The sequence below is a fragment of the Ictalurus furcatus genome, chromosome 20 (genome assembly GCF_023375685.1).
Source record: "Ictalurus furcatus strain D&B chromosome 20, Billie_1.0, whole genome shotgun sequence".
NCBI classification, from domain to species: domain Eukaryota; kingdom Metazoa; phylum Chordata; class Actinopteri; order Siluriformes; family Ictaluridae; genus Ictalurus; species Ictalurus furcatus.
This window is the reverse complement of record NC_071274.1, coordinates 22414740-22441492: the sequence shown is the minus strand read 5'-3', so window position 1 is coordinate 22441492 and position 26753 is coordinate 22414740. Positions and strand designations below refer to the sequence as shown.

At 44.9% G+C, this 26753-nt stretch overlaps 2 protein-coding genes and 2 long non-coding RNA genes across 13 annotated transcripts in view; 2 read left to right on the top strand and 2 right to left on the bottom strand.

The window, feature by feature from the left end:
- Positions 1–13417, top strand: part of ptprfb (protein tyrosine phosphatase receptor type Fb) — a 163521-nt gene extending 150104 nt beyond the window's left edge. For all 6 annotated transcript variants that reach the window (XM_053651277.1, XM_053651281.1, XM_053651279.1 and 3 more), the window contains 7 exons: positions 46–331; positions 2455–2633; positions 5944–6070; positions 7099–7224; positions 8005–8159; positions 8802–8937; positions 11599–13417. In XM_053651277.1, coding sequence (XP_053507252.1) covers positions 46–331; positions 2455–2633; positions 5944–6070; positions 7099–7224; positions 8005–8159; positions 8802–8937; positions 11599–11667 — 1078 coding nt within the window. In that variant the 3' untranslated portion in view covers positions 11668–13417. The remainder of the gene's footprint in view (positions 1–45; positions 332–2454; positions 2634–5943; positions 6071–7098; positions 7225–8004; positions 8160–8801; positions 8938–11598) is intronic.
- On the bottom strand, positions 1–17812 carry LOC128624021 (uncharacterized). 2 transcript variants are annotated; one of them, XR_008388713.1, is made up of 3 exons: positions 17682–17800; positions 2318–2723; positions 1–333 (listed from the first exon to the last, which is right to left on the bottom strand). It is a non-coding gene; the product is annotated as an uncharacterized LOC128624021 (long non-coding RNA). The 2 variants fall into 2 exon arrangements; XR_008388712.1 differs by lacking the exon at positions 2318–2723 and having other exon boundaries at positions 17682–17812.
- Positions 12152–15511, bottom strand: LOC128624022 (uncharacterized). The gene is made up of 2 exons (XR_008388714.1): positions 15425–15511; positions 12152–14860 (listed from the first exon to the last, which is right to left on the bottom strand). It is a non-coding gene; the product is annotated as an uncharacterized LOC128624022 (long non-coding RNA).
- Positions 16981–23986, top strand: kdm4ab (lysine (K)-specific demethylase 4A, genome duplicate b). 4 transcript variants are annotated; one of them, XM_053651285.1, is made up of 12 exons: positions 17007–17137; positions 17380–17412; positions 20101–20269; positions 20365–20540; positions 20880–20994; positions 21078–21271; positions 21371–21420; positions 21870–21973; positions 22065–22202; positions 22287–22507; positions 22669–22823; positions 23305–23986. In XM_053651285.1, exons 3-12 carry the CDS (start codon positions 20135–20137, stop codon positions 23832–23834), a joined length of 1818 nt encoding a protein of 605 aa, XP_053507260.1. In that variant the 5' UTR covers positions 17007–17137; positions 17380–17412; positions 20101–20134; the 3' UTR covers positions 23835–23986. The 4 variants fall into 4 exon arrangements, with proteins under 4 accessions (XP_053507257.1, XP_053507260.1, XP_053507258.1 ...); XM_053651282.1 differs by lacking the exon at positions 17380–17412 and having other exon boundaries at positions 16981–17137; XM_053651283.1 differs by lacking the exons at positions 17007–17137; positions 17380–17412 and adding an exon at positions 17910–18046.
- Positions 23987–26753: the final 2767 nt, after the last annotated feature.

The window sequence follows — 26753 nt, the reverse complement described above, 5'->3', positions numbered from 1 at the left end:
TTGAATCTGGGTTTTTTTTTTTGTTTGTTTGTTTTAACCCGTCAGTGCCGGCGTGGGTCGCACCGGCTGCCTCATCGTGATCGACGCCATGCTGGAGCGCATGAAGCACGAGAAGACGGTGGACATTTACGGCCACGTGACGTGCATGCGCTCTCAGAGGAACTACATGGTGCAGACGGAGGATCAATACATCTTCATCCACGAGGCGCTGCTGGAGGCGGCGACCTGCGGCGTCACCGAGGTCCCGGCACGAAACCTCTACACACACATCCAAAAACTGAGCCAGCCCCCGCCCGGAGACACCGTCAGCTCCATGGAGCTCGAGTTTAAGGTCTGAAACACACACACACACACACACACACACTAGTATAAAATATCTTTTTTAAAATAAACACTTAAATATCTGCATTTTGTACCTTTTTAGCACATGATTTAGAAATTCAACACCGCTAGCTACATATAGTCGAGTGCAAAAGTTTGTGCACCCCTAGGACAAAATGACTCGTTAGTATTTCAGATTTTTAATGTTGATTGTATGTTGATATAGTTTCAGTCTTCCTCCTTTTCTTAGTTATAATGTGTGTCTTTAATTGATTTGCAGTGTTTATTTATTTATTCCATGTATCTGTTGATCAAACTTTGTAGAAACTTTCACATATATATATATATTTTTGTTGTTGTTGTTGTTGTTGTTGTTGTTGTTGCTGTTGTTGACCGTGATTGAGTGTGTGGGTAATCTATTGTTACGATTTTTTTTAAATTAATTTTGTTGATTATGTTGTTAGTCGTAACTAAGCTACCTACCTACCTGGAGAGACTAGAACTAGAGAGTTAAAAAAAAAATTATTTCCATTTCATTCGAGAATTTCTCGCACACACAAAACGTTTTTTGGATACGTGATATATGTGAAGTAACACGTTTTTTGGATAGTCGGCCCGGACGTCTGGACGTGACGGTAAACATGTAAATATTAGTGTTCGGGTCATGCAGCAGTACAAAAAAAAAAATTACGTTAAATGAAATCAGCAGTGTTTCAAAAAAAGCGTTAAAAAAAAATAAAAGTAGCATTTGGTGCAGAAGGAACATTTGTGGATCCGGGTTTCACTCCACGCTGCCCATCTGTGCTCTGGTGCTGCCAGTCACGCCTCCGCTCACCGCCCGGCCAACACACACACACACACACACACACACACATAGAGTTTAATCTCTCGTTTACACTCCATTACACTTTCCCACACTCCACTATTCCAACCTGTCTAACAGAAACTGAGCACTTTGTCCTTTTTTTCTTCTTCTTCTTCTTTTTTACGCTTTCTGCTTTCGATTGTTCGGAAAACTTTAAACTGTCCATCAAACCGCTATCGAAGTGTGTGTTTAATTCGGCTCTGAGAGACAGTATCTAATAAAACATCAGACAAACCCCGTCTCAGGTACCACATCAACACTTCAAAGTGGAGGTTTAAGCAGATCATCCGTCCATCCATCCGTTTTCTGTACCGCTTATCCTACAGGGTCACGGAGAACCTGGAGCCTATCGCAGGGAGCATGGGGTACAGGGCGGGGTACACACGGGACGGGGTGCCGATCCATCGCAGGGCACACTCACACACACTCGTACACCCGTTCATACGCTACGGACACTTTGGACACGCCAATCAGACTACCATGCATGTGTTTGGACTGGGGGAGGAAACCGGAGTACCCGGAGGAAACCCCCGCAGCACGGGGAGAACACGCAAACTCCACACACACACACACACACACACACACACACACACACACAGAGTAGCGTCAGGAATCTAACCCCCCCAACCCTGGAGGTGTGAGGTGAACGTGATAAGTGTTAAGTCATAGTGGTTTAATGAATTATTACTACTATTACTGTATTCTTATATTATAAAACACAGTTAAATCATTAATCGATAATTATTCATCCAAAAACGTTTTATTGTTGCAGGTCTAGCTACAATTTTTTTTAAATAATAACTTCACGTTTATTCATAAACTTTTGCTCGAAAGAGACAAACGTAGGAAAGCGGCGATGGACTGTAATCAGGATTCCTGTGCTTATTTAGGACCAGGTGTTATGTTGTTGAAATATTATAGACTCGAAACATTACGCTTTTAAACGTGTCGCCTTTGAGCTTTGCTTTATTTTCCCACGCTAAGACGGCTACAGGACTGCAGTTTGTTTTTCCTGTTTTCCTTCTTCATTATTGTCGTTACAGAACAGGAAGGAAACAGAACATGGAAAGGTTTTTTTGTTTTTTTTTTAGCTGTATAGCGGTGTGATAAGGATGTTTATGCGGAACTCACCACTAGGGGGAGCTGAAGTCTGCTGTGCAGTCGTGATTCTGTCGTCCTTCGCTGTACAGGATTATTATTATTATTATTATTATTATTATTATTCTTAATTAATGGTATTAAAAATCTGTGTGTGTGTGTGTGTGCAGAGGCTGGCCAACTCCAGAGCTCACACATCACGCTTCATCAGCGCCAACCTGCCGTGCAACAAGTTCAAGAACCGACTGGTGAACATCATGCCGTTCGAGTCGACGCGTGTGTGTCTGCAGCCAATCAGAGGCGTGGAGGGGTCCGACTACATCAACGCCAGCTGCATCGATGGTTACAGGTAACACATACACACACACACACACACACACACACGCACACACTCCAAGACACCATGTCCACTCGTCTCTTTAGCTACTCATCAGACTGACTGAGAGACAGAAAGATAAACAGACAGGCAGGTAAACAGACAGACAGATATTTAAAAAGACAAACAGACAAATATATAGACAGACACAGAGACAGACAGATAAACAGTCAGACAGACTGGTAGACAAACAAAGAGATATATAAGCCGAGAGACAGACAGAGAGACAGATACACACAGACAGATAGTTAAACAGACAGACAAACATACAAAGGCTGACACAAAGACTTAAACAGACTGACAGACAGATGTGGATAGACAGAAAGATAGACTGTTAGAGACTGATAGACAGACAAAAAGAATATCTCAGAAATCTCCCAGATATTCACACAGACCTGTTCGATAAAACGGAACAGACAGACAGACAGGTAGACAGACAGGTAGAATGTTGTAGTAAAGATGGCAGAGGTGGAGAAGTCAGGGTCGTTCTTTTCATCAGTGATAAAAGTGAAAAGGGGTTAAAGCTGCGTATGAACTGTTTAAAGCTGTCGTACCGTGTGTGTGTGTGTGTGTGTGTGTGTGTGCGTGTGTGTGTGTGTGTAATGAGAGCGGCTCTGCAGAGACTTGTCTCTCATTATGGTCTGTAAATATGTGCAGTGGCGATGGATCCCGACGCAGCGGCACGTTTCTTAATGAAGTGTTTTTCCACACGTGCTCCTGTTTTACACGTGGTGTCACTCGGAGCGCCGCCGGGATTCATCGCTCCGGGACGCGGTGTCCGATTCCCCGCACGCGACGGGACGGTTCTCAGCACCGAGTGTCCCTGTTAGAGCCAGATGTGTAGTGCAGCGTCGCTCGTGTCGTGTCGATGCGCTCGGGTAGAAACACATTCCCACTGATTACTCCGTCTCCATATTCCTCCGAATCCGAGCTGGAGCACAATCGGTACAGGAGAGTGTACAGGGGGAGTGTGAGTGTACAGGGGGAGTGTACAGGGGGAGTGTACAGGGGGAGTGTGAGTGTACAGGGGGAGTGTGAGTGTACAGGGGGAGTGTACAGGGGGAGTGTACAGGGGGAGTGTGAGTGTACAGGGGGAGTGTACAGGGGGAGTATGAGTGTACAGGGGGAGTGTGAGTGTACAGGGGGAGTGTACAGGGGGAGTGTACAGGGGGAGTGTGAGTGTACAGGGGGAGTGTACAGGGGGAGTGTGAGTGTACAGGGGGAGTGTACAGGGGGAGTGTACAGGGGGAGTGTACAGGGGGAGTGTGAGTGTACAGGGGGAGTGTACAGGGGGAGTGTACAGGGGGAGTGTGAGTGTACAGGGGGAGTGTACAGGGGGAGTGTACAGGGGGAGTGTACAGGGGGAGTGTGAGTGTACAGGGGGAGTGTGAGTGTACAGGGGGAGTGTACAGGGGGAGTGTGAGTGTACAGGGGGAGTGTACAGGGGGAGTGTGAGTGTACAGGGGGAGTGTACAGGGGGAGTGTGAGTGTACAGGGGGAGTGTACAGGGGGAGTGTACAGGGGGAGTGTGAGTGTACAGGGGGAGTGTACAGGGGGAGTGTACAGGGGGAGTGTGAGTGTACAGGGGGAGTGTACAGGGGGAGTGTACAGGGGGAGTGTACAGGGGGAGTGTGAGTGTACAGGGGGAGTGTACAGGGGGAGTGTACAGGGGGAGTGTGAGTGTACAGGGGGAGTGTACAGGGGGAGTGTACAGGGGGAGTGTGAGTGTACAGGGGGAGTGTACAGGGGGAGTGTACAGGGGGAGTGTGAGTGTACAGGGGGAGTGTACAGGGGGAGTGTGAGTGTACAGGGGGAGTGTACAGGGGGAGTGTACAGGGGGAGTGTACAGGGGGAGTGTGAGTGTACAGGGGGAGTGTACAGGGGGAGTGTACAGGGGGAGTGTGAGTGTACAGGGGGAGTGTACAGGGGGAGTGTACAGGGGGAGTGTGAGTGTACAGGGGGAGTGTACAGGGGGAGTGTACAGGGGGAGTGTACAGGGGGAGTGTGAGTGTACAGGGGGAGTGTACAGGGGGAGTGTACAGGGGGAGTGTGAGTGTACAGGGGGAGTGTACAGGGGGAGTGTACAGGGGGAGTGTGAGTGTACAGGGGGAGTGTACAGGGGGAGTGTACAGGCGAGTGGTAACAGGTTTCATCCCAATTCATAAGCGGATAAATCCTGCTGGTGTCTCCGGGGTGGAAACGTGTTCCGTTACAGAAACCCGAGCCTCTTCCAATACATCTTTTAATTACACCATCATCACTGCTACTGTGTGGAGCTTTCAGAGTCCAGCTCAGAGGAAGGCCTCTCTCTGTCTCTCATTCTCTCTATCTCTCTCTCTATCTATCTGTCTCTGTCTCTCTCTCCCCCTCTGTCTCTCTATCTCTTTCTCTATGTCTCTCTCCCCCTCTGTCTCTCTATATCTCTCTCTCTGTCTCTCTCCCCCTCTGTCTCTCTATATCTCTCTCTCTGTCTCTCTCTCTCTCCCCCTGTTTCTCTATCTCTCTCCTCCTCTGTCTCTCTCTCTATCTCTCTCTGTCTCTCTCTCTCCCCCTCTCCCCCTCTATCTCTTTCTGTCTATCTCTCTCCCCCTCTGTCTCTCTGTCTCTTTCTCCCCCTCTGTCAGTCTATCTCTCTCTCTCTCTCTCCCCCTCTGTCTCTCTATCTCTTTCTCTCCGTCTCTCTGTCCCTCTCTCGCTCTGTCTCTGTCTCTCTCTATCCGTGTATGTGTGTGTCTCCTCCTTTCTGCTCTCCGTTTCTTCATTTGTCAGAACAAGACCCTGAGCAGACTTTAATCTCCAGCTTCCACGTTATTGCCTCGCCTGCAGCACCTTCATTAGCTGCTAACCCCTGTGTGTGTGTGTCTGTGTGTGTGTGTGTGTGTGTCTGTGTGTGTGTGCGCGCGCGAGTGAGACAGTGAAAGATGTGAGGCCAAACGAAAGAGATGTTTCAAATCCACAGTATCCATGATGCGCTGCTGCCACCTAGTGGTGTCACTCACGCTGCATTCAGGATGCCTGATTGATTGATGGATGGATGGATTGATTGATGGATTATTTTTACTTCCTTGTTTGATTAAATAATGAGACGTCTGATCGCTCAGACATGAAGGTGTTGATTAGTTTTCTATAACAGCGGCTCTGACAGTAGTGCAGCTGCAAGCCACAGGTTTACATGAACACGCCGGTTCTATAACGTACGGTACACCTTATCGTTGCTATAGTAACAGCGTAAACGGAAACCGTACCCACGTAACCGCTGTGTGTGTGTGTCTGTGTATTACAGGCAGCAGAAAGCGTACATCGCCACTCAGGGTCCTCTGGCCGAGACCACGGAGGATTTCTGGAGGATGCTGTGGGAGCACAACTCCACCATCGTGGTGATGCTGACCAAACTCCGCGAGATGGGACGGGTAAGGAAACGCCCCGTGGTGGCGGCGGCGGCAGACGAACACTAGACTAAAGCTCGTAGTCGCGAGACGTCGTACGCTTTACACCTAAACATCAAAAAGAGGCTCGTTTCAGATTAGAAAAAAATAATTTATGATAAAGGTACGTTGTTCAATCAGATAACTTCACTCTTATTACGCTAATATGGTTTATAGCCTAGCGTGATAGTGTTGTTAGCTAGCTCAAGCTCACTAGCAAGCTACTGTAACAATGCAAAATATATGCATATATATATATATCTTAGTAAATTCCATGTAAAGGAATCTTGATTATGATAGTCCTTTATGGAGTAATTATTTGTAATAATCTCATTATAATAAATATTACATAAAGTTGTGCAAATATTTACAATATTTTGACTCGCTAAGATGATTTTTTTTTTTCTCCCAATAAATAATTATTAAAATCCAAACATTGTGGATAAAGTGCTCGATAAATTGCTCGATTATTCCGACTCGATTTTCCACTGAAATGCTGAGTTTTGGCAAATCTGGCAACGTGTTGGACGCTCATGTAGCTGCATTTCTTTTCGATATTACGGGTTTGTTTTATGAGAGATCCCGAGCTGGACGTCTCGGCCGGGTGTGGACTAAAACGCGGAGATGTTTTGCTTCATGAGCCGATCAGAGCTTTTCTCCCGGGTTGTTTACGATGGTTTTGGAGATGTACGTGTTTACGGCGTGCGCTGTTCCTTCAGGGACGCTGCGTGTGTAATAAAATCATGACGCCGGTCACCCGGGGGTTAAACGGCGCTCCTCTCTGCTCGTGTTTGTGTCGGAGCCAGCGGGCGTAAGAATCCGTCTCGTCTCTGAGGCGTTAAAGCCCGGTGAGACTCGGTCCGCTGAGAGCGAGCGGCTTTATCAGAGTGTAGAAGTGTGGACGGTCGTAATGTAGCGTGACCACGGGGTTTTGATCAGAATATAAATAAATGTAGTCTATAATTCAACACCAGTTAATCTGTCTGTCTGTCTGTCTGTCTGTCTGTCTGCAGGAGAAGTGTCATCAGTACTGGCCGGCCGAGCGCTCCGCCCGTTATCAGTACTTCGTGGTCGACCCCATGGCTGAGTACAACATGCCTCAGTACATCCTGCGAGAGTTTAAAGTCACCGACGCCAGGGTACGAGAGACGCTCCGCCTCTGCCTCCGCCTCCACTACTCTACCGTTCCACCTGCCTCACTGTGTCTCAGTCTGTCTCACTGTAGCTGACTTTTGTCTGTGTTTCTCAGAGTGTGTGTGTGTGTGTTGAGTCATATGCAAGTGAAGGCTTTGCCTCGCTCTCATTCTGACTCACAATCTCTTCCTGTCTTATTCTGCCTCGCTCTGCCTCATTCTGACTCGCTCTCTCTTCCTGCCTCATTCTGACTCGCTCTGCCTCATTCTGACTCGCTCTCTTCCTGCCTCATTCTGCCTCGCTCTCTCTTCCTGCCTCATTCTGCCTCGCTCTCTCTTCCTGCCTCATTCTGCCTCACTCTGTCTCATTCTGCCTCACTCTGTCTCATTCTGTCTCACTTGTTTGTGTCTCACTCCCCCCCTCTTCTGCCACTCCTGCTCTGTCTCACTCTTTGTGGCTGTCTTACTCTCCCTTTTTTGTCTGTCTGCTGCAAAATAGGGTCATGGTAATGCAAAAGCTTTAGCGTACACACACACACACACACACACACACACAAACACACACACACACACCCTAGACACATGTTTGCACAGAAGCCATATGGAGCCTCTCCAGTGTTTCACTCTGATGGAGAGAAACTCCAGATGCTGTGTGTGTGTGTGTGTGTGCGCGCGTATCTGTGTGTGTGCGTGCGTGGGTGTGTGTGTTTGGTTAAAAGCTTCTCTGTGCCTCCCAATGTAATTTTCCAAAAATAATAAACGTCCCTGTTTCCTCGCGCTCCTCAGGACGGCCAATCGCGGACGATCCGCCAGTTCCAGTTCACCGATTGGCCGGAGCAGGGCGTGCCGAAGACGGGCGAGGGATTCATCGATTTCATTGGCCAAGTGCATAAAACCAAGGAGCAGTTCGGTCAGGACGGACCAATCACTGTGCACTGCAGGTAACACACACACACACACACACACACACACGTACAAAAGATCTGAAGATCTTATAACGGTTTACTGATATATATTTTAATTTCATACCACCAGGGCTGGGCTGATATATCGATATATCACAGATATCGTGATACATGATTACGCGATACACTTTCCTGAGATATCGTTTATTTTGCAGCTGTTTAGCGGAGTTTGTTAGGAGAATGATATTGTCCTGCTGCGCGTCGTGTATCGTAGAAATCATGTCCTCGAGTATCGCGATACGATATTTTTGTCGTATCGCTCAGCCCTACTCAACGCTGATCCCAGGATGGAACGCTAAAAAAACTGTGCTTGATTTTCATTTTTGTAGTTACGGATTTTACACGGAATAATCAAATCATTGAGCTTTTTTATTTTAACGGTGTATTGCAGTGTGTTCGAGTACGGTTTTATTCAGTGAGGTGCGTTCTCATTGGTTGAGGAAGGAACGCATAAATTAATATTCACGCAGATTTGCTTTTTTTCACAAAATGGATTCTTAACGAAAATATATTGGTTTTGGATAACCGATGATAACTGAGTGCTGTAACTGTGTGTGTGTGTGTGTGTGTGTGTGTGTGTGTGTGTGTGTGTGTGTGTGTGTGTGTGTGGTTCCTCAGTGCGGGAGTGGGCAGGACCGGGGTGTTCATCACTCTCAGCATTGTTCTGGAGAGGATGAGATATGAAGGAGTGGTGGATTTGTTCCAGACGGTTAAAACTCTGCGCACTCAGAGACCTGCCATGGTGCAGACCGAGGTATAAACACCGTTACTCAACACCGTCACTCAACACCTCCACTCCTCTCAACACCTCCTCTCAACACCATCCACTCCACTCAACACCTCCTCTCAACACCATCCGCTCTGCTCAACACCGTCACTCAACACCGTCACTCAACACCTCCTCTCAACACCATCCACTCCACTCAACACCTCCTCTCAACACCATCCGCTCTGCTCAACACCGTCACTCAACACCTCCTCTCAACACCATCCACTCCACTCAACACCTCCTCTCAACACCATCCGCTCTGCTCAACACCGTCACTCAACACCGTCACTCAACACCTCCTCTCAACACCATCCACTCCTCTCAACACCTCCTCTCAACACCTCCTCTCAACACCATCCACTCCGCTCAACACCGTCACTCAACACCTCCTCTCAACACCATCCACTCCACTCAACACCTCCTCTCAACACCATCCGCTCTGCTCAACACCGTCACTCAACACCGTCACTCAACACCTCCTCTCAACACCATCCACTCCACTCAACACCTCCTCTCAACACCTCCTCTCAACACCATCCACTCCACTCAACACCTCCTCTCAACACCATCCACTCCACTCAACACCTCCTCTCAACACCATCCACTCCACTCAACACCTCCTCTCAACACCTCCTCTCAACACCATCCACTCCACTCAACACCTCCTCTCAACACCATCCACTCTGCTCAACACCGTCACTCAACACCGTCACTCAACACCTCCTCTCAACACCATCCACTCCACTCAACACCGTCACTCAACACCTCCTCTCAACACCATCCACTCCACTCAACACCTCCTCTCAACACCATCCGCTCTGCTCAACACCGTCACTCAACACCGTCACTCAACACCTCCTCTCAACACCATCCACTCCACTCAACACCGTCACTCAACACCTCCTCTCAACACCATCCACTCCTCTCAACACCTCCTCTCAACACCATCCACTCCACTCAACACCGTCACTCAACACCTCCTCTCAACACCATCCACTCCACTCAACACCTCCTCTCAACACCATCCGCTCTGCTCAACACCGTCACTCAACACCGTCACTCAACACCTCCTCTCAACACCATCCACTCCACTCAACACCGTCACTCAACACCTCCTCTCAACACCATCCACTCCACTCAACACCTCCTCTCAACACCATCCGCTCTGCTCAACACCATCACTCAACACCGTCACTCAACACCTCCTCTCAACACCATCCACTCCACTCAACACCTCCTCTCAACACCTCCTCTCAACACCATCCACTCCACTCAACACCTCTTCTCAACACCTCCTCTCAACACCATCCACTCCACTCAACACCTCCTCTCAACACCTCCTCTCAACACCATCCACTCCTCTCAACACCTCCTCTCAACACCTCCTCTCAACACCATCCACTCCACTCAACACCTCCTCTCAACACCTCCTCTCAACACCATCCACTCCACTCAACACCTCCTCTCAACACCTCCTCTCAACACCATCCACTCCTCTCAACACCTCCTCTCAACACCTCCTCTCAACACCATCCACTCCACTCAACACCTCCTCTCAACACCTCCTCTCAACACCATCCACTCCTCTCAACACCTCCTCTCAACACCATCCACTCCACTCAACACCTCCTCTCAACACCATCCACTCCACTCAACACCTCCTCTCAACACCATCCGCTCTGCTCAACACCGTCACTCAACACCGTCACTCAACACCTCCTCTCAACACCATCCACTCCACTCAACACCTCCACTCAACACCTCCTCTCAACACCATCCACTCCACTCAACACCTCCTCTCAACACCATCCACTCCTCTCAACACCTCCTCTCAACACCTCCTCTCAACACCTCCACTCAACACCTCCTCTCAACACCTCCACTCAACACCTCCTCTCAACACCTCCTCTCAACACCTCCTCTCAACACCATCCAACTCCTCTCAACACCTCCTCTCAACACCTCCACTCAACACCTCCTCTCAACACCATCCACTCCTCTCAACACCTCCTCTCAACACCATCCACTCCTCTCAACACCATCCACTCCTCTCAACACCTCCTCTCAACACCATCCACTCCTCTCAACACCATCCACTCCTCTCAACACCTCCTCTCAACACCTCCTCTCAACACCATCCGCTCTGCTCAACACCGTCACTCAACACCGTCACTCAACACCATCCGCTCTGCTCAACACTGTCACTCAACACCGTCACTCAACACCATCCGCTCTGCTCAACACCGTCACTCAACACCGTCACTCAACACCATCCGCTCTGCTCAACACCGTCACTCAACACCTCTGTTCAGCCGAGCTTGAGCTGATATCGATATCCATCCGATTTTGTATTCTTTAAAACCTGCTCAGCTTGAAATGATATTTTAAACACTTAAAAACGCAGAAAACAAACCCACATCGCCACGACAACGATAACGCCATGACAATTTTTTACTTTTGTTTCATTTAACAGACTCACGAAAAAAAATACATTTGCGTATAAACAGACGTGTTGATTATTTCATTATTATTTATGAGGAATTCTGTGATGAGAAATGAACTGAACACTAACCCTGCTCTCTCTGTGTGTGTGTGTGTGTGTGTGTGTGTGTGTGTGTGTGTCTGTCTGTGTGTTCTCCCTATAAGGACCAGTACCAGCTGTGTTACCGAGCAGCTCTGGAGTATCTGGGGAGTTTCGACCACTATGCAACGTAACACTGCGGGACTTCAGCTACCGGGAACAATAACAACAACAACAACAAAAACACTTAGGAGTGTGTGTGTGTCGAGTGTCTCTCTCACACACACACACACACACACACACACACACACACACACACACAACCATGACACACAACACACTTTCTTTCCTGATTGACTCACATTCAGCATATTCAGATTCAGCAGCTCTGAACTCTTAATTTTACACACACACACACACACACACACACACACACACACACACACAAAACAGCTACTGGTAGCGTTTTATTTCTTTCATTTTTTAATCATTATAAAATTTTATTCTGACTTTTATTTAGATTGACTTTTTATTTTGATGTTTTTAATAATCGCTTAACATCGTCTTCTCGTCTTAACGGCCTCCGCGCCTTTTCCTTTTCCACAAACCGGTACTGGTATTTTTATTATTATTATTATTATTATTATTATTTAATTTTAATTGTAATTTTATTTCTCGTTCTTTCTTTTTTTTTTTTAGGTTATTTGAGCACACAGGGTGTGTGATTTTTTTTAACACGTACTAACACACGAGGGCGCTGTTCGTCCTCAGCGCTGCTGTCGGATTTCATTCATAACATTTTTCATTTCTTTTATATATGAGTTGTCATTTTTATTATTATTATTATTATTATTATTATTCGACGAATCGCAGCGGGTTAACTTCATTACTTTGTAGAAAAGAAAATATCGACGTAAAAAAAAAAAAAATCTACAGATACAACAGCGGCGACGCTACACACACACGCCACGGCGGAGACGTTCGCGCGTAAAGGCGCGCGCCGATGTTCCGTTTCTTTTTACATCGCGATAATAGTTATTATCACGATCTCAATGTTGTCGGTTAGAATCACAATAAGTAAATAAATAAATAAACAGACACAAACACACACACATTTACATCCACCTCCGGTTCCGTAGCCACTTAATGCTGATTGGACGGAGCCGGGTCATGTGGCCGGCACTTCCTGTGGAACGTTCGCTAACAATATATACGTGTTAAATAGCACGGATACACGGCGTATTCGATTATCGGTGCGCGCCTACTGTATACGAGGCGTTAAAAATCTATCACGCGATATATATATACGTTTTGATCCCGAGTCTGATTTCTCATCCAAGTGTACAGTATTAACCACTCCACAAGTGAACTTTTTATACGGAAATATAGATATATATATATAGATATATATATATAAAAATATAAATATATAAATATACACGTATAAATATGAGAAAGTATAAATATTATTCATAAAGTATATATACAGCTACAGATATACGATCAGTCGTCACTTCTTCCGGACGAACACGATCGGGACGTACCAACTACGGAGAGACTGCGGGGGGGTGAAATCTGTATTAATCCTGCGAAAAGTAATATCTACTGTATTAACCCTAACACACACCACACGCGTACGGGTGTGTCCGGGCGTGTGCGAGCGTATGTGAGTGTGTGTGTGAGAGTGCGAGCGTGTGTGTGTGTGTGTGTGTGTGTGTGTGTGTGTTGTCTCTGATGAAGCACAGCGGAGGCCTGATTATAACCACACACTAAGCTGGCCAAAAGTTTCCTTTTTACCTTGTGAATGGTTCGTGCCGTAGAGGTTTAAATCTGTTGTATACACACTCTGTTTTCTATTCGTTAAGAAGAAAGAAGAAGAAAGAAAAAAAAAAAAACAACTGGAATTTAAAAAAATGTTGATGTTAATAAAGTTGAATAATTGTTTTGGGAATTTTTTTTTTTTTTTTGTACAACACTCTGACGTCTGAAGTCTCTTTTTGTGTTGTTTGTTTTTAATCCATAAATCTATAAAGTGGTTCGATTTAATTAACGGAAAACTGCACCCTGAATTTTACCTTTTTTTTTTAATTAAAATAATACGTTATATACAAGATGTTTGTATTGAAAGATGTATGGGACGGAGCGTCGTTATCATCGGCGTCAACGTCATCCTCCTCCTCAACCGGACGCTCGAGCTGTCGATCCAAATCTCTCTAACCAATGAGAGTAAACTGCTGTTAAGCCCCGCCCACACACGAGGTCTGCGCCAGAATGGCGGGACGTGAACTTTTTCCTTCCGTAAAAAGTTACGTCCCAATACTTTTGGCACGAATTTAATTCCGTAGGTTACTACGCAGATTCGAATTTTCGTGGCGGTCAGGTTTCGCCGTTAGAGCTGAGACGCAGAAAGAACGAGAGCGAGCGCTTCTTTCTTTTCCAGCAGCAAATCCAGTGCAGAACTAGTGGCGACGTCCCAGGATGCAGTGCGGCTCTATCAGCTCGGCTAGTTGGCGACCTACGTGATGGCGTGTTCAGATTAAAACTCTAAAGCGCCACCGCATCATCACTCACTTTAGCTAAAGATGGTGCTGCGCCGCTATCAGGACGGCATTGTGGGTAATGTGTGAAACCGTTAACACAAAACTGAGCAACAAATATATATATTTATACCAAAAAAGAAATCTCGATCACGTGTTAATTACAAAAATTGAACGAGTATACGAAGCGTTCAGGGTGGAATTTTCCTTTCAGAATCTTTTCCTGCTGCAACACGGCGTTTTGCCGTCAACCGACTAAAGGTTCCTGGTGTTTTTGGTACTTGCTCAAGATACAGCGAGAAATAACGACAGAATGTCACGATGATGTCATTATATATTCAAATATATTCATATATTCACTTCTAGGACTGGAAGTGCTGGAAGTGAGAGTTCTCTCTTCACTCGAGACAATGTAGGTCAGTCAAAACAGACCAGGAACTCGTTCAGGAACCGCGTAGTTCTCATTCAGGAGAGTTCCGCAGATCGGGTAGTCGTTCGAAACGTTCCCGAGGGGGAAATGCGTCTACGGACAGACAGACGGACGGCCTCCTTCGTCACCGCTCCCTTTCTGGATCCGGGAAAAGAGTCTCGGAGTCACCGCCTCAACCTCAGCCTCATGACATCACACGTTTACCTCATTTCCCACACGCTTTGATGTCTGTTCGAGTCCGAAACACTTCTGGTTGCATGCGGTTTAAATCGAGGCTAGAGTCAGTGGGATGAGAAGGGGGTAGTAGGACAGATTCGGCTGTGAGGAGACACACAGCGGGACAGTATCTATTCCTTCTTTCTGTCATGGGGAAAATGGGACGCTTTCCACAGCTGGAGCTTGGGATCAAAGCCTCGCTCCCTGCGGATTACACGCGGCGGAATTTGTGGAAATTAATTAGGAAATGAACTTCTTTTGTGGCAAAAGCGCCTCCTGTCTGCCAGAGAGAGTATTACACTGTAACTCTGCCTTGTTATTTACTAATCCCTTGCTTAAAATTTCACATTTCTTCGTTATATTAAATTTCACCTATTATGGTTTTTCAAATATTCCCTTTCATGTAGCGTGTTATAGAGCTGTTTGTAAATGTATCACGACAGACTGGGACGTCTGACCAATCAGAGCAGAGTATGCTCTCTGAAAGGAGGAGTTTAGAACAAATCCTTTAGAACGGATCATTTAACGAGTCGTTTGTGACACTGTGGGGGAGGTAACGTTGCAGTTTAAATTATGAGCACGTTAAAGTGTTTTTGGACCTTTTGGACGCTTTAAAGTGATTATTAAGTGAGGAATGAATTACTGTTCCTAAATCAACCACCAGGTTGAGTCTTTTCCTAAAACAGGACGTTTTCCGTCTCGTGTTTTATTCCTCTTATACCACACCGACTCTCCACCGATTTCCACTTCATTCCTGTTGTTACTTACGTTATCGCAGCTATGAACAGTTGTTCTGTCACCACAACGGCGTAACCATGGTATGGACATTAGGGGGGTCCAAGCCCCTCCCCCAACATCCAAAGTTTGATACTGAAAATTTGCATATTTAGAACATCGTTTTAGGATTACAGTTACCGTTTGAATTCACATGATTTCTGAGCGATATAAGCTCCCACAGCATGGGGAAATTGTAGGGTGCTGTGGACGTTCTGTGGGCAGATGTATTCTCTACTCCATAACCTACCATGAAACCCACCACACCAAGCAGAGGCGAGCTAAGATGTGTGTAGACAAACCACACACGCTAACATTTAAACACGCAATCACGACGTTTAAACAAACTCAGAAAAGATGGACCTATGAAACTAAATTCATCACTATATATGTTGTAAATACAATTTCCGCATGGATGCTTCCAAGCAATGCTGTCCTGCCTGCATTGTGACCAGGTACCATTATTTTCCCAGAAGAGCAATGAGTGACTCAGATGATCATTTTAATTCGATCAACTGAAGATTCTGTTTGTGTAACTGGTGTCATTTATGATGTTAATGTCATCATGCTGTTTAGCTTGCTATGTAATAAGTGTACAAAGTGTACAACAGTATACAGTGGTAACCTGAAACGTTAGCTATGTAAAGGGTACTGGAGTTTTCTTTTCTTAATTCTAAAGACAAACTGCCATAACCAGTTCTGAATGTGTAACTACGATATGGCCACAACTCAGACATTAGTTCCATATCTCTCGTTGCCAAGCTCGCACACCTCAGCATTATGCTGAGCCTTATATCTGTGAAATCACTTAGTTGTCCTTAGCCCAAATGTAGTGTACTGGAATAAAGTCGGTTGGACGTTCGATATTCGCGGATATGAGGAAATTAAGGGACCGTCTCTAAAGTTACATACGACATTGTTATACACGTTTCTAACTTCAATAGCATTTGAACGGAATGACTTACAGTCATATAACCGACTGGAAAGTGTTCATGTAGGTGTCAGGTATGACGCACACCTTTTTCAGATTTTTGATATTTAACCCTACAATGCAAAAAAAAAAAAAAAAAAAACCTTCACGAATGCATAAAGGGGGTCAAAATGACCCGTACTGGATTGAATGGTTTTCTTAAAAAAAAATAGATTCCCTATTAATGAAATAATTTATATATATATATATATATATATATATATATATATATATATATGTGTGTGTGTGTGTGTGTGTGTGTGTGTGTGTGTGTATTCATACATATATATGTATGCATATATATATATATATATTTTTTTTAAATTATTTCATTAATAGGACATCGATTTATTGACCCCCCTTTATGCATTCGTGAAGGTTTTTTTTTTTTTTTTTTGGTTTATGCATTGTAGGGTTAAATATCAAAAATCTGAAAAAGGTGTGCGTCATACCTGACACCTACATGAACACTTTCCAGTCGGTTATATGACTGTAAGTCATTCCGTTCAAATGCTCTTGAAGTTAGAAACGTGTTTAACAATGTCGTATGTAACTTTAGAGACGGTCCCTTAATTTCCTCATATCCGCGAATATCGAACGTCCAACCGACTTTACTCTAGTATGCAGTGTAAAAGAACGAAATTCTGTGCAACTTTCCTCACTTTCACTCGCATTTCTAACGGTCTGTCACAGCGTGAGGGTTCACAGTGAACCCGGGGGAGGATATACAAGTGAAGGTAATGTTAATGGTGAAAAACTGGACCTGACGTTAGCCTAGCCTCCTTCATGGGTGTGGTAATATCAACAGTTAATTGACGTTCTTAAGAACAAACCAAGCCATGGTATGGTGTAGTATGATGACTTCTATACTAAGCTAAGGTTACCTACTATTTAGGTATGTAGTTATTTACTGTCTGAAAAAAGCTCGTATGCTCTGCTGCACTTTTCTACACTTTGCTGCTGTCTCCATTTCTTACAGATTGAGCTGCTCAAATATATCAACCAACTTGTGGTGAGTTTGGGCGCAACCAAGTGTTCAATTGGGGGGGGGGGCACACACCTATTTTCCTTAACAAACGGAAATATATTAAAAAGGAATTGACATAAATAAATAGAATAGATGAAGAAATGACAGATCCGTTGGCAGGGTTCATTAAAGGGGGACATATAGAAAATATTTTGAACTGTATATTGGGGGACAGATTGGTATTTCCTCAACATTGGAGGGGACACGACTCCCCCCTCCCCCCCAAAGAATGCGTGGTTACGCCCATACGTCACCAGAATCTCTCCATTCTCTCGTGAGGATCCGCGAAAGAAGCGTAAACTCGTCCGTCCTGAAGATGTCGTAAAACTTAAAAGTTCCAGCTTGACCTCTGGCTGTTACAAAGCGCTGACACTGGAGACTCCTTCCATAAAAGTTAAATCAACGAATGCTTCATTTTGTGGAGCGTCTGACGTACGAGCCTCTGTGTACGAGGTGTTGCTATAGAAACGATATGTTTGTAATGTAGCGAGCGCGTTAATGTTAATATTAATATAAAGCTGTGATGTGCAGCTGCACTATTGTCAGATCTGCTGTTATAGAGAATTGATCAACACGTCCTCTGCTGACCAATCACAATGCGGTATCTTAATATTTAGCGGTAAGATCTTATCAGCATCCTTCCTCGTGATTATCGATGAGGTTTCAGCATTTTTCTTCATTTCGTGTGTATTTTTTTTCCCTAACTAAAGTAAAAGTTGATGTGTGTCATTTAATCTTCTAGATTATTGCTAAGTCGTAGTGTGTGTCTCAGATCGACCTCTTGTTTCTTATCCAGTGTTTGGGCATTTGTCTTAAAAATGCTACATTTTAAGTCTAGGCAGGAAATGGAAAAAAACTGGGGGTTTTTGCCACCATTTTTGTTCTAAACCTTTTTTTTTTAGATTCTTTTATTTTTGATTTTTTTGATTTTTGACAGTTATAAAAGAAGTGAATACAAAAGGCTGAATCTGATTTTAATCTTGGATTTCTATCAATTTAAAATGGGAATTTCACTTTTTTTTAATGAATTTTACATTAAAAAGGACAACTCGAATATGAAATACAACTGAATAAAATTATTGGGATTTTTAAAAAATATTACAAATATATATATATTTGTAATATTTTTGTATTTATTTATATTAATGTGCATTTCATATATATATATATATATATATATATATATATATATATATATATATATATATATACTAGTGCTTTATATTTATTGAATGAATGAAATGAAACAAGTTTTATACTTGGGGACGCGAACCTGTTTTGAATCTTAATCTCTTCTGTCGAGCCACACATGATTTTATGGAGATGCCTGTGATCCTAAATGGTCTGCACTTATATAGCGCTTTTTATCCAAAGCGCTTTACACTGTCTCATACACACACACACACACACACACACACTCTAATGGTAGCAGAGCTGCCATGCAAGGCGCTAACTTGCCAAAACGTAAATACGTTTTTTTTGTGGCTGTTCTAATAATATTCAATCTGGCAACCCGGGACGTGACCGCGCTGTGATTGGTTATGGTTCCTCCTGGCCATAGTAAACAAATCCACAGCGCGCATGCGCACTGCTGAGCTAATGGAGGTTACTGGTTTCGGCTTTTAAACGTCCGGTGATCAGCGAAGTGACAGAACATCGCTAAAGCCTTAAGGGGGAATTTCCCCGTGTTTTATTCGACATTATCGGTACGTACTTCTTCATTTACACCTCGAACTCTTACAGAAATAATATTTTAACATAATATTTCGCCTGCCCGGAGTTGAACTAGCTAACGCTACCTAGCTAACCGGTTGTACTGTAGAGTAATGCTAGCTCTGAATCTTATCTCGGTTTAGAAATCAACTTTTCTCAGCGTCTCCTGTCTTTATTTCTGCATTTTAGTTAACGGTGCTGTTGAGCTTTTAAACTGTAGCTGTAACGTCCGCTGAATGTTTTCTCATTTCCGGGCGGTGTAGCATCACGGCCTAGCTAGCAAGCTAAGTTAGTATTAGCCGTAAGACTTTTTAAAGAGACTCTTGTTTTAGCCAATCAGCGATCAGAGTGGCTCGACTAGAGAGGGGCGTGGCTAGGGCCGGGGCGTGGTTTATTGTGTTATGTGTACACAAAGGTGTTAAGTGAAGTTACACTTCTGTGAGTGAGTGAGAGAGAGAGAGAGAGAGAAAGCGAGCGCGCGCGCGCGCTGATTATACTATGTGATAGCTTAGCTTAGCCTAGTTTATAACCATGTAACAGTGGACAATATTGTGCATTATATCAGTTATTATAATTTTAAAAACATTTCATGCGTCATAATCTTTCGCATGTTTAGATAATAAAATAAACTTGGAGCTTAAGATAAATGCTTGTTTTATTATTTTTAAATTACAAAAAAATACAATTCAATAATCTAGCGTTGAATGCTCTTCATTTTTGAACAGGTTGACTTTGTTGTTGTTTTTGTTTGTTTGTTTATTTGTTTGTTGACTGACGTGCTTTGTAAAGCTATCGCAGATGCCTGGAATGTTCTGGTGAATGTTATGATGTTGAAGGGGGGAATAAAATAATAATTCGGAGCTGACAGTCGGTTCATGTGACGTTAACTGGAGTTCCACCGGATCCGTAAGTCTTTTAATTCGAGTTCTCCAGCTCTGAATAAAGTGTGTCTGGTTTCAGGATCGGATCGGACCGGACCGGCCCGGGAGAGAGGATGGCGTCCGACTCGCCGTCTTCCTCCTCTAAGGGGATCATGACGTTTTACCCGACGATGGAGGAGTTTAAGAGCTTCAGCCGCTACATCGCGTATATGGAGTCTCAGGGAGCGCACAGAGCCGGCCTGGCCAAGGTACACGCAATTCAAATACAATTTAATTATTATTTTTTAAATTGTTGGAAAATTGGATATTGGGATGAAATCTACTGCGTGGCGTTGGTCCGCAGGTCGTCCCTCCGAAGCAGTGGAAGCCCAGACGCTCGTACGACGACATCGACGACCTGTTGATCCCGGCGCCGATCCAGCAGGTGGTGACGGGTCAGTCCGGGCTCTTCACACAGTACAACATCCAGAAGAAACCCATGACCGTGAAGGAGTTCCGCAAAACAGCCAACAGCGACAAGTGAGTCTGCACCCGCACCCGCGCTCGCACCCTTACCTTACTTCAGTTATTGCTTTAGATATGTAGCTGAAAGCTTTAAAATAACCCTGGAACTAAAAGGTGACCCGATGTTTGATGCTTAAAGGGAGAATTTTTTATAAAGCTTTTTGACGTTTTGTAGCTCTCACGTGACCCAGAGATGTAAACTAAAGCAGAAAGGAAAGGGTTTTAATCGTCAGGAAATATTCAAATCCAGATTTCCGTCAGGCTCTAATGGCCTGTAAATCCTCTCTGAATCTGAAAGCATTGTATTGTTGTCGTGGTGATGATTCCCTGAATTGTCTTCTCTCCTCGCTGTAGGTTCTGCAGCCCTCGCTACGACGACTTTGAAGAGCTCGAAAGGAAGTACTGGAAAAACGTCACCTTCAACCCTCCCATCTACGGAGCCGACGTGAACGGGACGCTCTACGACCCCGTGAGTGATCTCCTCCTCCTCCTCCTCTTGTATTATTTCTGTGCGTTATCTCTCGGCTAAATGTACATTTGCGCCCACTTCAGGATGTAGAAGAGTGGAACGTGGGCCGTTTGAACACCATCCTGGACACGGTGGAGCACGAGAGCGGCATCACCATCGAGGGGGTGAACACGCCCTACCTGTACTTTGGCATGTGGAAGACCACGTTCGCTTGGCACACAGAGGACATGGACCTCTACAGCATTAATTACCTTCACTTCGGGGAACCAAAGTCATGGTGCGTCTCCTGGTTTGTGGAAAACGTGTGTGTGTGATTTATTGGGAACTTTCCCCCGGAGAACATTTCTAAATTTTATTTTCTAAAATTTCTTCGCAGGTATTCTGTGCCTCCGGAGCACGGGAAGAGACTGGAGCGTCTAGCTAAAGGTACGCGGGAGCGGAGTTTAATCCTGTCTCGTACAGAAACACCAACAATCTGAATAATCACATCCGTATTCACATACAGTTTATCATTCAGAATCTCCGTCTTTACCTTCAGAATCCCTAAACGAAATCAGAAATGACTTTCTAAGTTTGCCGAAACGAATTTTTAATTTGAAGCAACTTTTACAAACCTCGCACGGTGTCATGTGGTGTCTCCGCTTCTTATTTGTTTAGACTCGAAAGTTATTGACTTTCTGTTTGTGCGATAATGATAAACTGAATCATAAATTATTTGCAGTAATGCCTCTTGGGGTTTTGGAGTTTATTTTCATACTGAGGGCCGAGTTCAGGTCATTCGCCCCCTGCTGGATATATTTTGAACTGCAGTTGAAATGTATTTGAAGTGATGGTTAATCCTGAAACGCGTCCTCTCCGCTCTTCTACTTGTGCAGGATTTTTTCCCGGAAGTTCTCAAAACTGCGAAGCTTTTCTCAGACACAAGATGACTCTGATCTCTCCGTCCATTTTGAAGAAATACGGCATCCCTTTCGAAAAGGTGAGCATGTGTTCACCAAATCGATTTTCCGGCTTTAGATAAGGATTCGTATCTGACTCGATGCGTTCCGGCGTGTTTTTGTGGATTGTAGGTCACTCAGGAAGCTGGAGAGTTTATGGTGACGTTCCCATACGGCTACCACGCCGGATTCAATCACGGGTTTAACTGCGCCGAGTCGACCAACTTCGCCACGCAGCGATGGATCGATTACGGAAAGCAGGCCATTCTGGTATGGTTGAGTTTTTTATTTATTTATTTATTTACTTTTAGCTTTGTCTCTTTTCCTGATGCGCTGACGCTCTCTCGGACACAGTGTTCGTGTCGGAAGGACATGGTGAAGATCTCCATGGACGTGTTCGTGAGGAAGTTCCAGCCCGAGCGCTACGAGTTGTGGCTGGCGGGGAAAGACAACGCTCCCATCGATCACACCAAACCCACTCCAGAGGCGGCGGAGTTCCTGGGAGGCAAGAAAGGAAACTTCGGCCATCGACAGCCGTGTACGCAGAACCAGAGCAACGACTCGTCTAAAAAAAGGTTCGAATGAAATCCACGTATCTTTCGGGAGTGTAGTTTCTGTCCAGATGGATATTAAGGTGCCAAGATTTTTGTGGTTTAATGTTATTTTTTAGAGTGATGGTGAGTAATTTGGCTGTGTGTGTGTGTGTGTGTGTGTGTGTGTGTGTGTGTGTGTTCAGTGTGGCCAAACAGAGAATCGGTACTAAGAGGCACCGTGTGTGTTTGGAGGTACCGGATGACGTTCTGCCAAAGAGCGAAGCACCGCACGACGACTCCGAGTACGGGAAGAAGGGACGCCTGTCTCCACGGGCCGAGCCGAGCCGGGACAATACCGGTACCTTCCTTACACCGCTCTCCTCCTCGTACTGCACGTATTCATAAGAAATTCTTTCGTTCTTTCTATTTAATAGTTTTCTGTATTTCTTTCTTTCACCATTTATTCTCTCTTTCTCCCCATCTCTTTCTTTTTGTTTGCCTATATCTGTTTTTCTCTCTACCTATCTAATTGTCCATGAATACAATCTGGCTATCCGTCTGTCTGTCCGTCTCCGTGTCTGTCTCGTCTGTCTGTCTCTCTAGCCCTCGTCTCCATCCGTAGTATGTCTATCTCTTCGTTTGTTTGTTTTTGTTTGTATTTCCGTATTTCCTCCTCATTCTCATTTATCTCATTCTTCCATCTTTCCATCTTTATTCTATCCATCTTTCTCCATTTCTGTCTGTCTTCCTCTATGTCTCTACCTGTCTGTCTGTTTTTCTAGCTGTCTGTCTAATCACTGGAGTGCAGTAAATGTGAACGTGCTGTATCGTGGTTTCAGAGTGCAGCAGTCAGTCGAGCGTAAAATCCGACAGCAGGAAGTGGCTGAAGCTCGGAGATCGTTCGGAGAGCGCGGTCTGTGTTAAATCGGAGAACGCCGCGGTGACCTCCGAGTGTCCTCAGGCCCCGAGGAAAAGCCATCTGTCCATCGCCACCGTCCCCATGGCCTCTCACTGTCTGTCCGCCCTACCCTGGTCCTCCACCAAGCCCGGGGTGGCCAGCCTGCTCTTCCACAGGACCCTGAGCCCCTCCGACGCCTTGCAGGTCCACACGTACGCCGCCAAAGCCACGATCCGTAAACCTCAACATCCCCGGGTCCAGGACTTCAGGAATTCGGAATCCGAGTCGGAGTCAGAACCCACACCCAAGCTAGAACCCACACCCGAGCTGAAACGCAGCGCTAGCTCTCCGGAACGCAGCGCGGGCTCTCCGGAACACAGCGCGGGCTCTCCGGAACGCAGCGCGGGCTCTCCGGAACACAGCGCGGACACGCACGAGGTGAGGAACGCAGCGCAGACACGCGTGCAGTGAGGAACCCAGCCACCCCAAAAAGTTAGAGCTAGTAGGAATGGGTGATATTAGGATATACCCTCAATATCATCATAAATTATCTCTCTATACTATAATATTTTAAATATTTATTTATTATATTTATTAAATCAATAAATTGTATTAAAACCTGACTTAAATGAGCTGATTTGATGATCTTCATTTTTACACCTCAGTTTCACTGGTTAATAATTTTTATTTCATTCTTTTCTAAATCAAAAATACATTAGTTTTAAGGTTTAAAATGAAGTTCCTGTTGTGAACACCAGATGTCACTATAACGACTATATCCCGAGGAATAAAGAAGAGAGGAGACTTCTAGAGCCTAGTTTGCAAAGAAATATATGTTTCTTTTGCGATGGAATAAAATTTCACCTGCACCAAAAAAAAAATACAATTAATAATCTTTGATAAACGGTAAATGGCGCACTTATATAGCGCTTTTATCCAAAGCGCTTTACACTGTGTCTCATTCACCCATTCTCACACACACACACACACACACACACACACACCAATGGTAGCAACTAACTTGCCATGGCGCTAACTTGCCATGGGGAGCAACTTGGGGTTCAGTGTCTTGCCCAAGGACACTTCGGCATGTGGAGTCATACGTGCCGGGAATCGATCCGCCGACCCTACGATTAGTGGACAACCCGCTCTACCACCTGATCCACAGCCACTCCATAATAATAATAAATAAGTACAAATAAAATCCTTGCACGAAGGTTAATTAATACACTTTGGTTTTGTTGTGGACGTTTACGCGGCGTATACGCTTACACACGATAATGACGTCAGTTATGTAGTTAATAACACGTAGACAAGAAGCAGACCGTGCAGACGTGTAAACGTCACGTCTCAGGCCGGGGTTTTATTTACACCTCGTTTCCTTCGGAGGGAGGAGCTAAGAAGCGAGGAGGCGGGGTTAAAGAAATGAGACGCGCGCATGGATTAAATGGGGGTGGGTCTTTAACAGTTTACGACGATAAAGCCCTTCTGAAAGCCCTTCCGCCTGTACGGAAACACGACATATAGACGCTTTTTATGTCTGGGGGTTTTGTTCGCCGCAGGAGGAAACGGAAGACGAGAAGGAGAACAAGAGAATGAAGAGGATGCGAAAACCCCTCAGCGATCTGCCTCACCTCCACCCGCTGCTCGGAGAGAGCTCCAGTGATGAAGGTTACTTTTTCATTAAACGATCTCTACCATGGCATGCATAATTTACCTCTGGGTTCTTCTCTGAAAAGGGGCACTGTACTGATGGTATTGATATTTTAGCCTAATTCATTAGTTTTAAGTGTGTGTGTGTGTGTTGTACAGAGTCGCAGGAGCAGGTGGAGATGGATGTAGACTCTCAGGAATCGGACCCCTGGGCCCGGCTACTCATGCCCCTCTGGCAGAAACGGATTCTGCGCAGCTTTAAAGTTGAGCGGGAGTTCAACCGGCGTCTGGGTCTCCAGCCTCCCTACTGCGCCGTGTGCAGCCTCTTCCACACCTACCAACAGGTACAGACAAGCCAGCGATGAGGAACACGCCTTTCGACGATTCACAATCTGACCTTAACGTTGAATCGAAAGTTAAGAGATTCCTGAGTCAAAGATTCAGAATCTGACCATTACGTCGAATCGAAGCGGTTCCCGAGTCGATGATTCAGAATCTGACCGTGACGTCGAATCGAAGCGGTTCGGTTAATTTTTTTTTCAAAATGGCTTGAAAGATGTAACTGTTACTGACTTGAGACTCGTAAGTCTCGGACTCATGATAACAGACATCAGGTGAATAACTTGTGAACATACCACTGAATCGAATGAATCAACGATTTCGATTCATAAGGAAACGATTCGTGATTTGACGTTACCACTGAAACGATACGGTGCAATTTAGAGCGATTATGTGACCAGGAATCCGTTAATTTGCAAATAACGATGACGTACATGGGGACTGGTAAAAGTGTCAGACTTGCAGGCAGATCAGCTTGCACAAACATTTAAAAATATGAAATCTTTTTTATTTATATTTTACACACAAAAAAGGTTAGCTATCCTTTTTTTTTTAAAAAATTATTAATAATAAATATTATTATTATTATTATTATTATTAATAATAATATCGTCAGATAATGGGTGTGTGTGTGTGTTTGTGCTGGTGCTATTGACGAACAGCTCTAACGTCCATCTCCGGTTCTTCCCAGAGCGAGCTGAGAGCTCTGACTCAGGGAACGTCCGTATCTAGCGTGGAGGAGAAGCTGAGGACGAAGCCTCTGATCCCGGAGATGTGCTTCACGGGAAGTTCAGACGGACAGCTGTCCACTCCGAACCTGGACGAGGACGGCGCGAGTCCTCTGGTCAGCTGCTCGGTGTGCTCCGTGCGTGTACACACCAGTGAGTGCCTCTTCACCGTCATAACCACACACCTTTCCCATCAGTTCCTGAATAAGTAAGGAATAATACACTCGTGTTGCGCCGTTACAGGAAAGTAATCATCGACGGAGTAGTGCGATGAAGCGGAGCTACCGTAACCACCCAGAATTCGATTGATTTTATTTCCCTATCCGTTATATTTATCCGTTTATAGTTACGTTTATCTTGCCTTGCAGAAAACTTCCCCATATGGACAGTGATATTGACCCCATGCTTAATTCTCATTCTAGACATTTTAACCAAACGACCCAAAAAGAAATCTAATCCACCTCCTTTTTTAAAATTTATTTATTTATTTATTTATTTATTTATTTATTTATTTATTTCTTAACGGACGACTCGGAGTGAAATATTCTGAAAGGCAGGAGATAAGTGTGCAGCGTCGGTGTGAACTCCTTTAATACTGTTTAAAATCATCTCGGGGAAATTCCTCGAGAAAACGCCAAGAAAACGTTTCTGGAACGTTCTAGGTCAAAAA

Excerpts from the sequence above, each read along its gene's own strand:
- kdm4ab (XM_053651282.1), top strand. The coding sequence starts at position 20,135 with ATGGCGTCCGACTCGCCGTCTTCCTCCTCTAAGGGGATCATGACGTTT. Across the intron at positions 20,541-20,879 it reads AAAACAGCCAACAGCGACAA|GTTCTGCAGCCCTCGCTACG; the intron begins GTGAGTCTGCAC and ends TCCTCGCTGTAG. Across the intron at positions 22,824-23,304 it reads GCCGAGCCGGGACAATACCG|AGTGCAGCAGTCAGTCGAGC; the intron begins GTACCTTCCTTA and ends TCGTGGTTTCAG.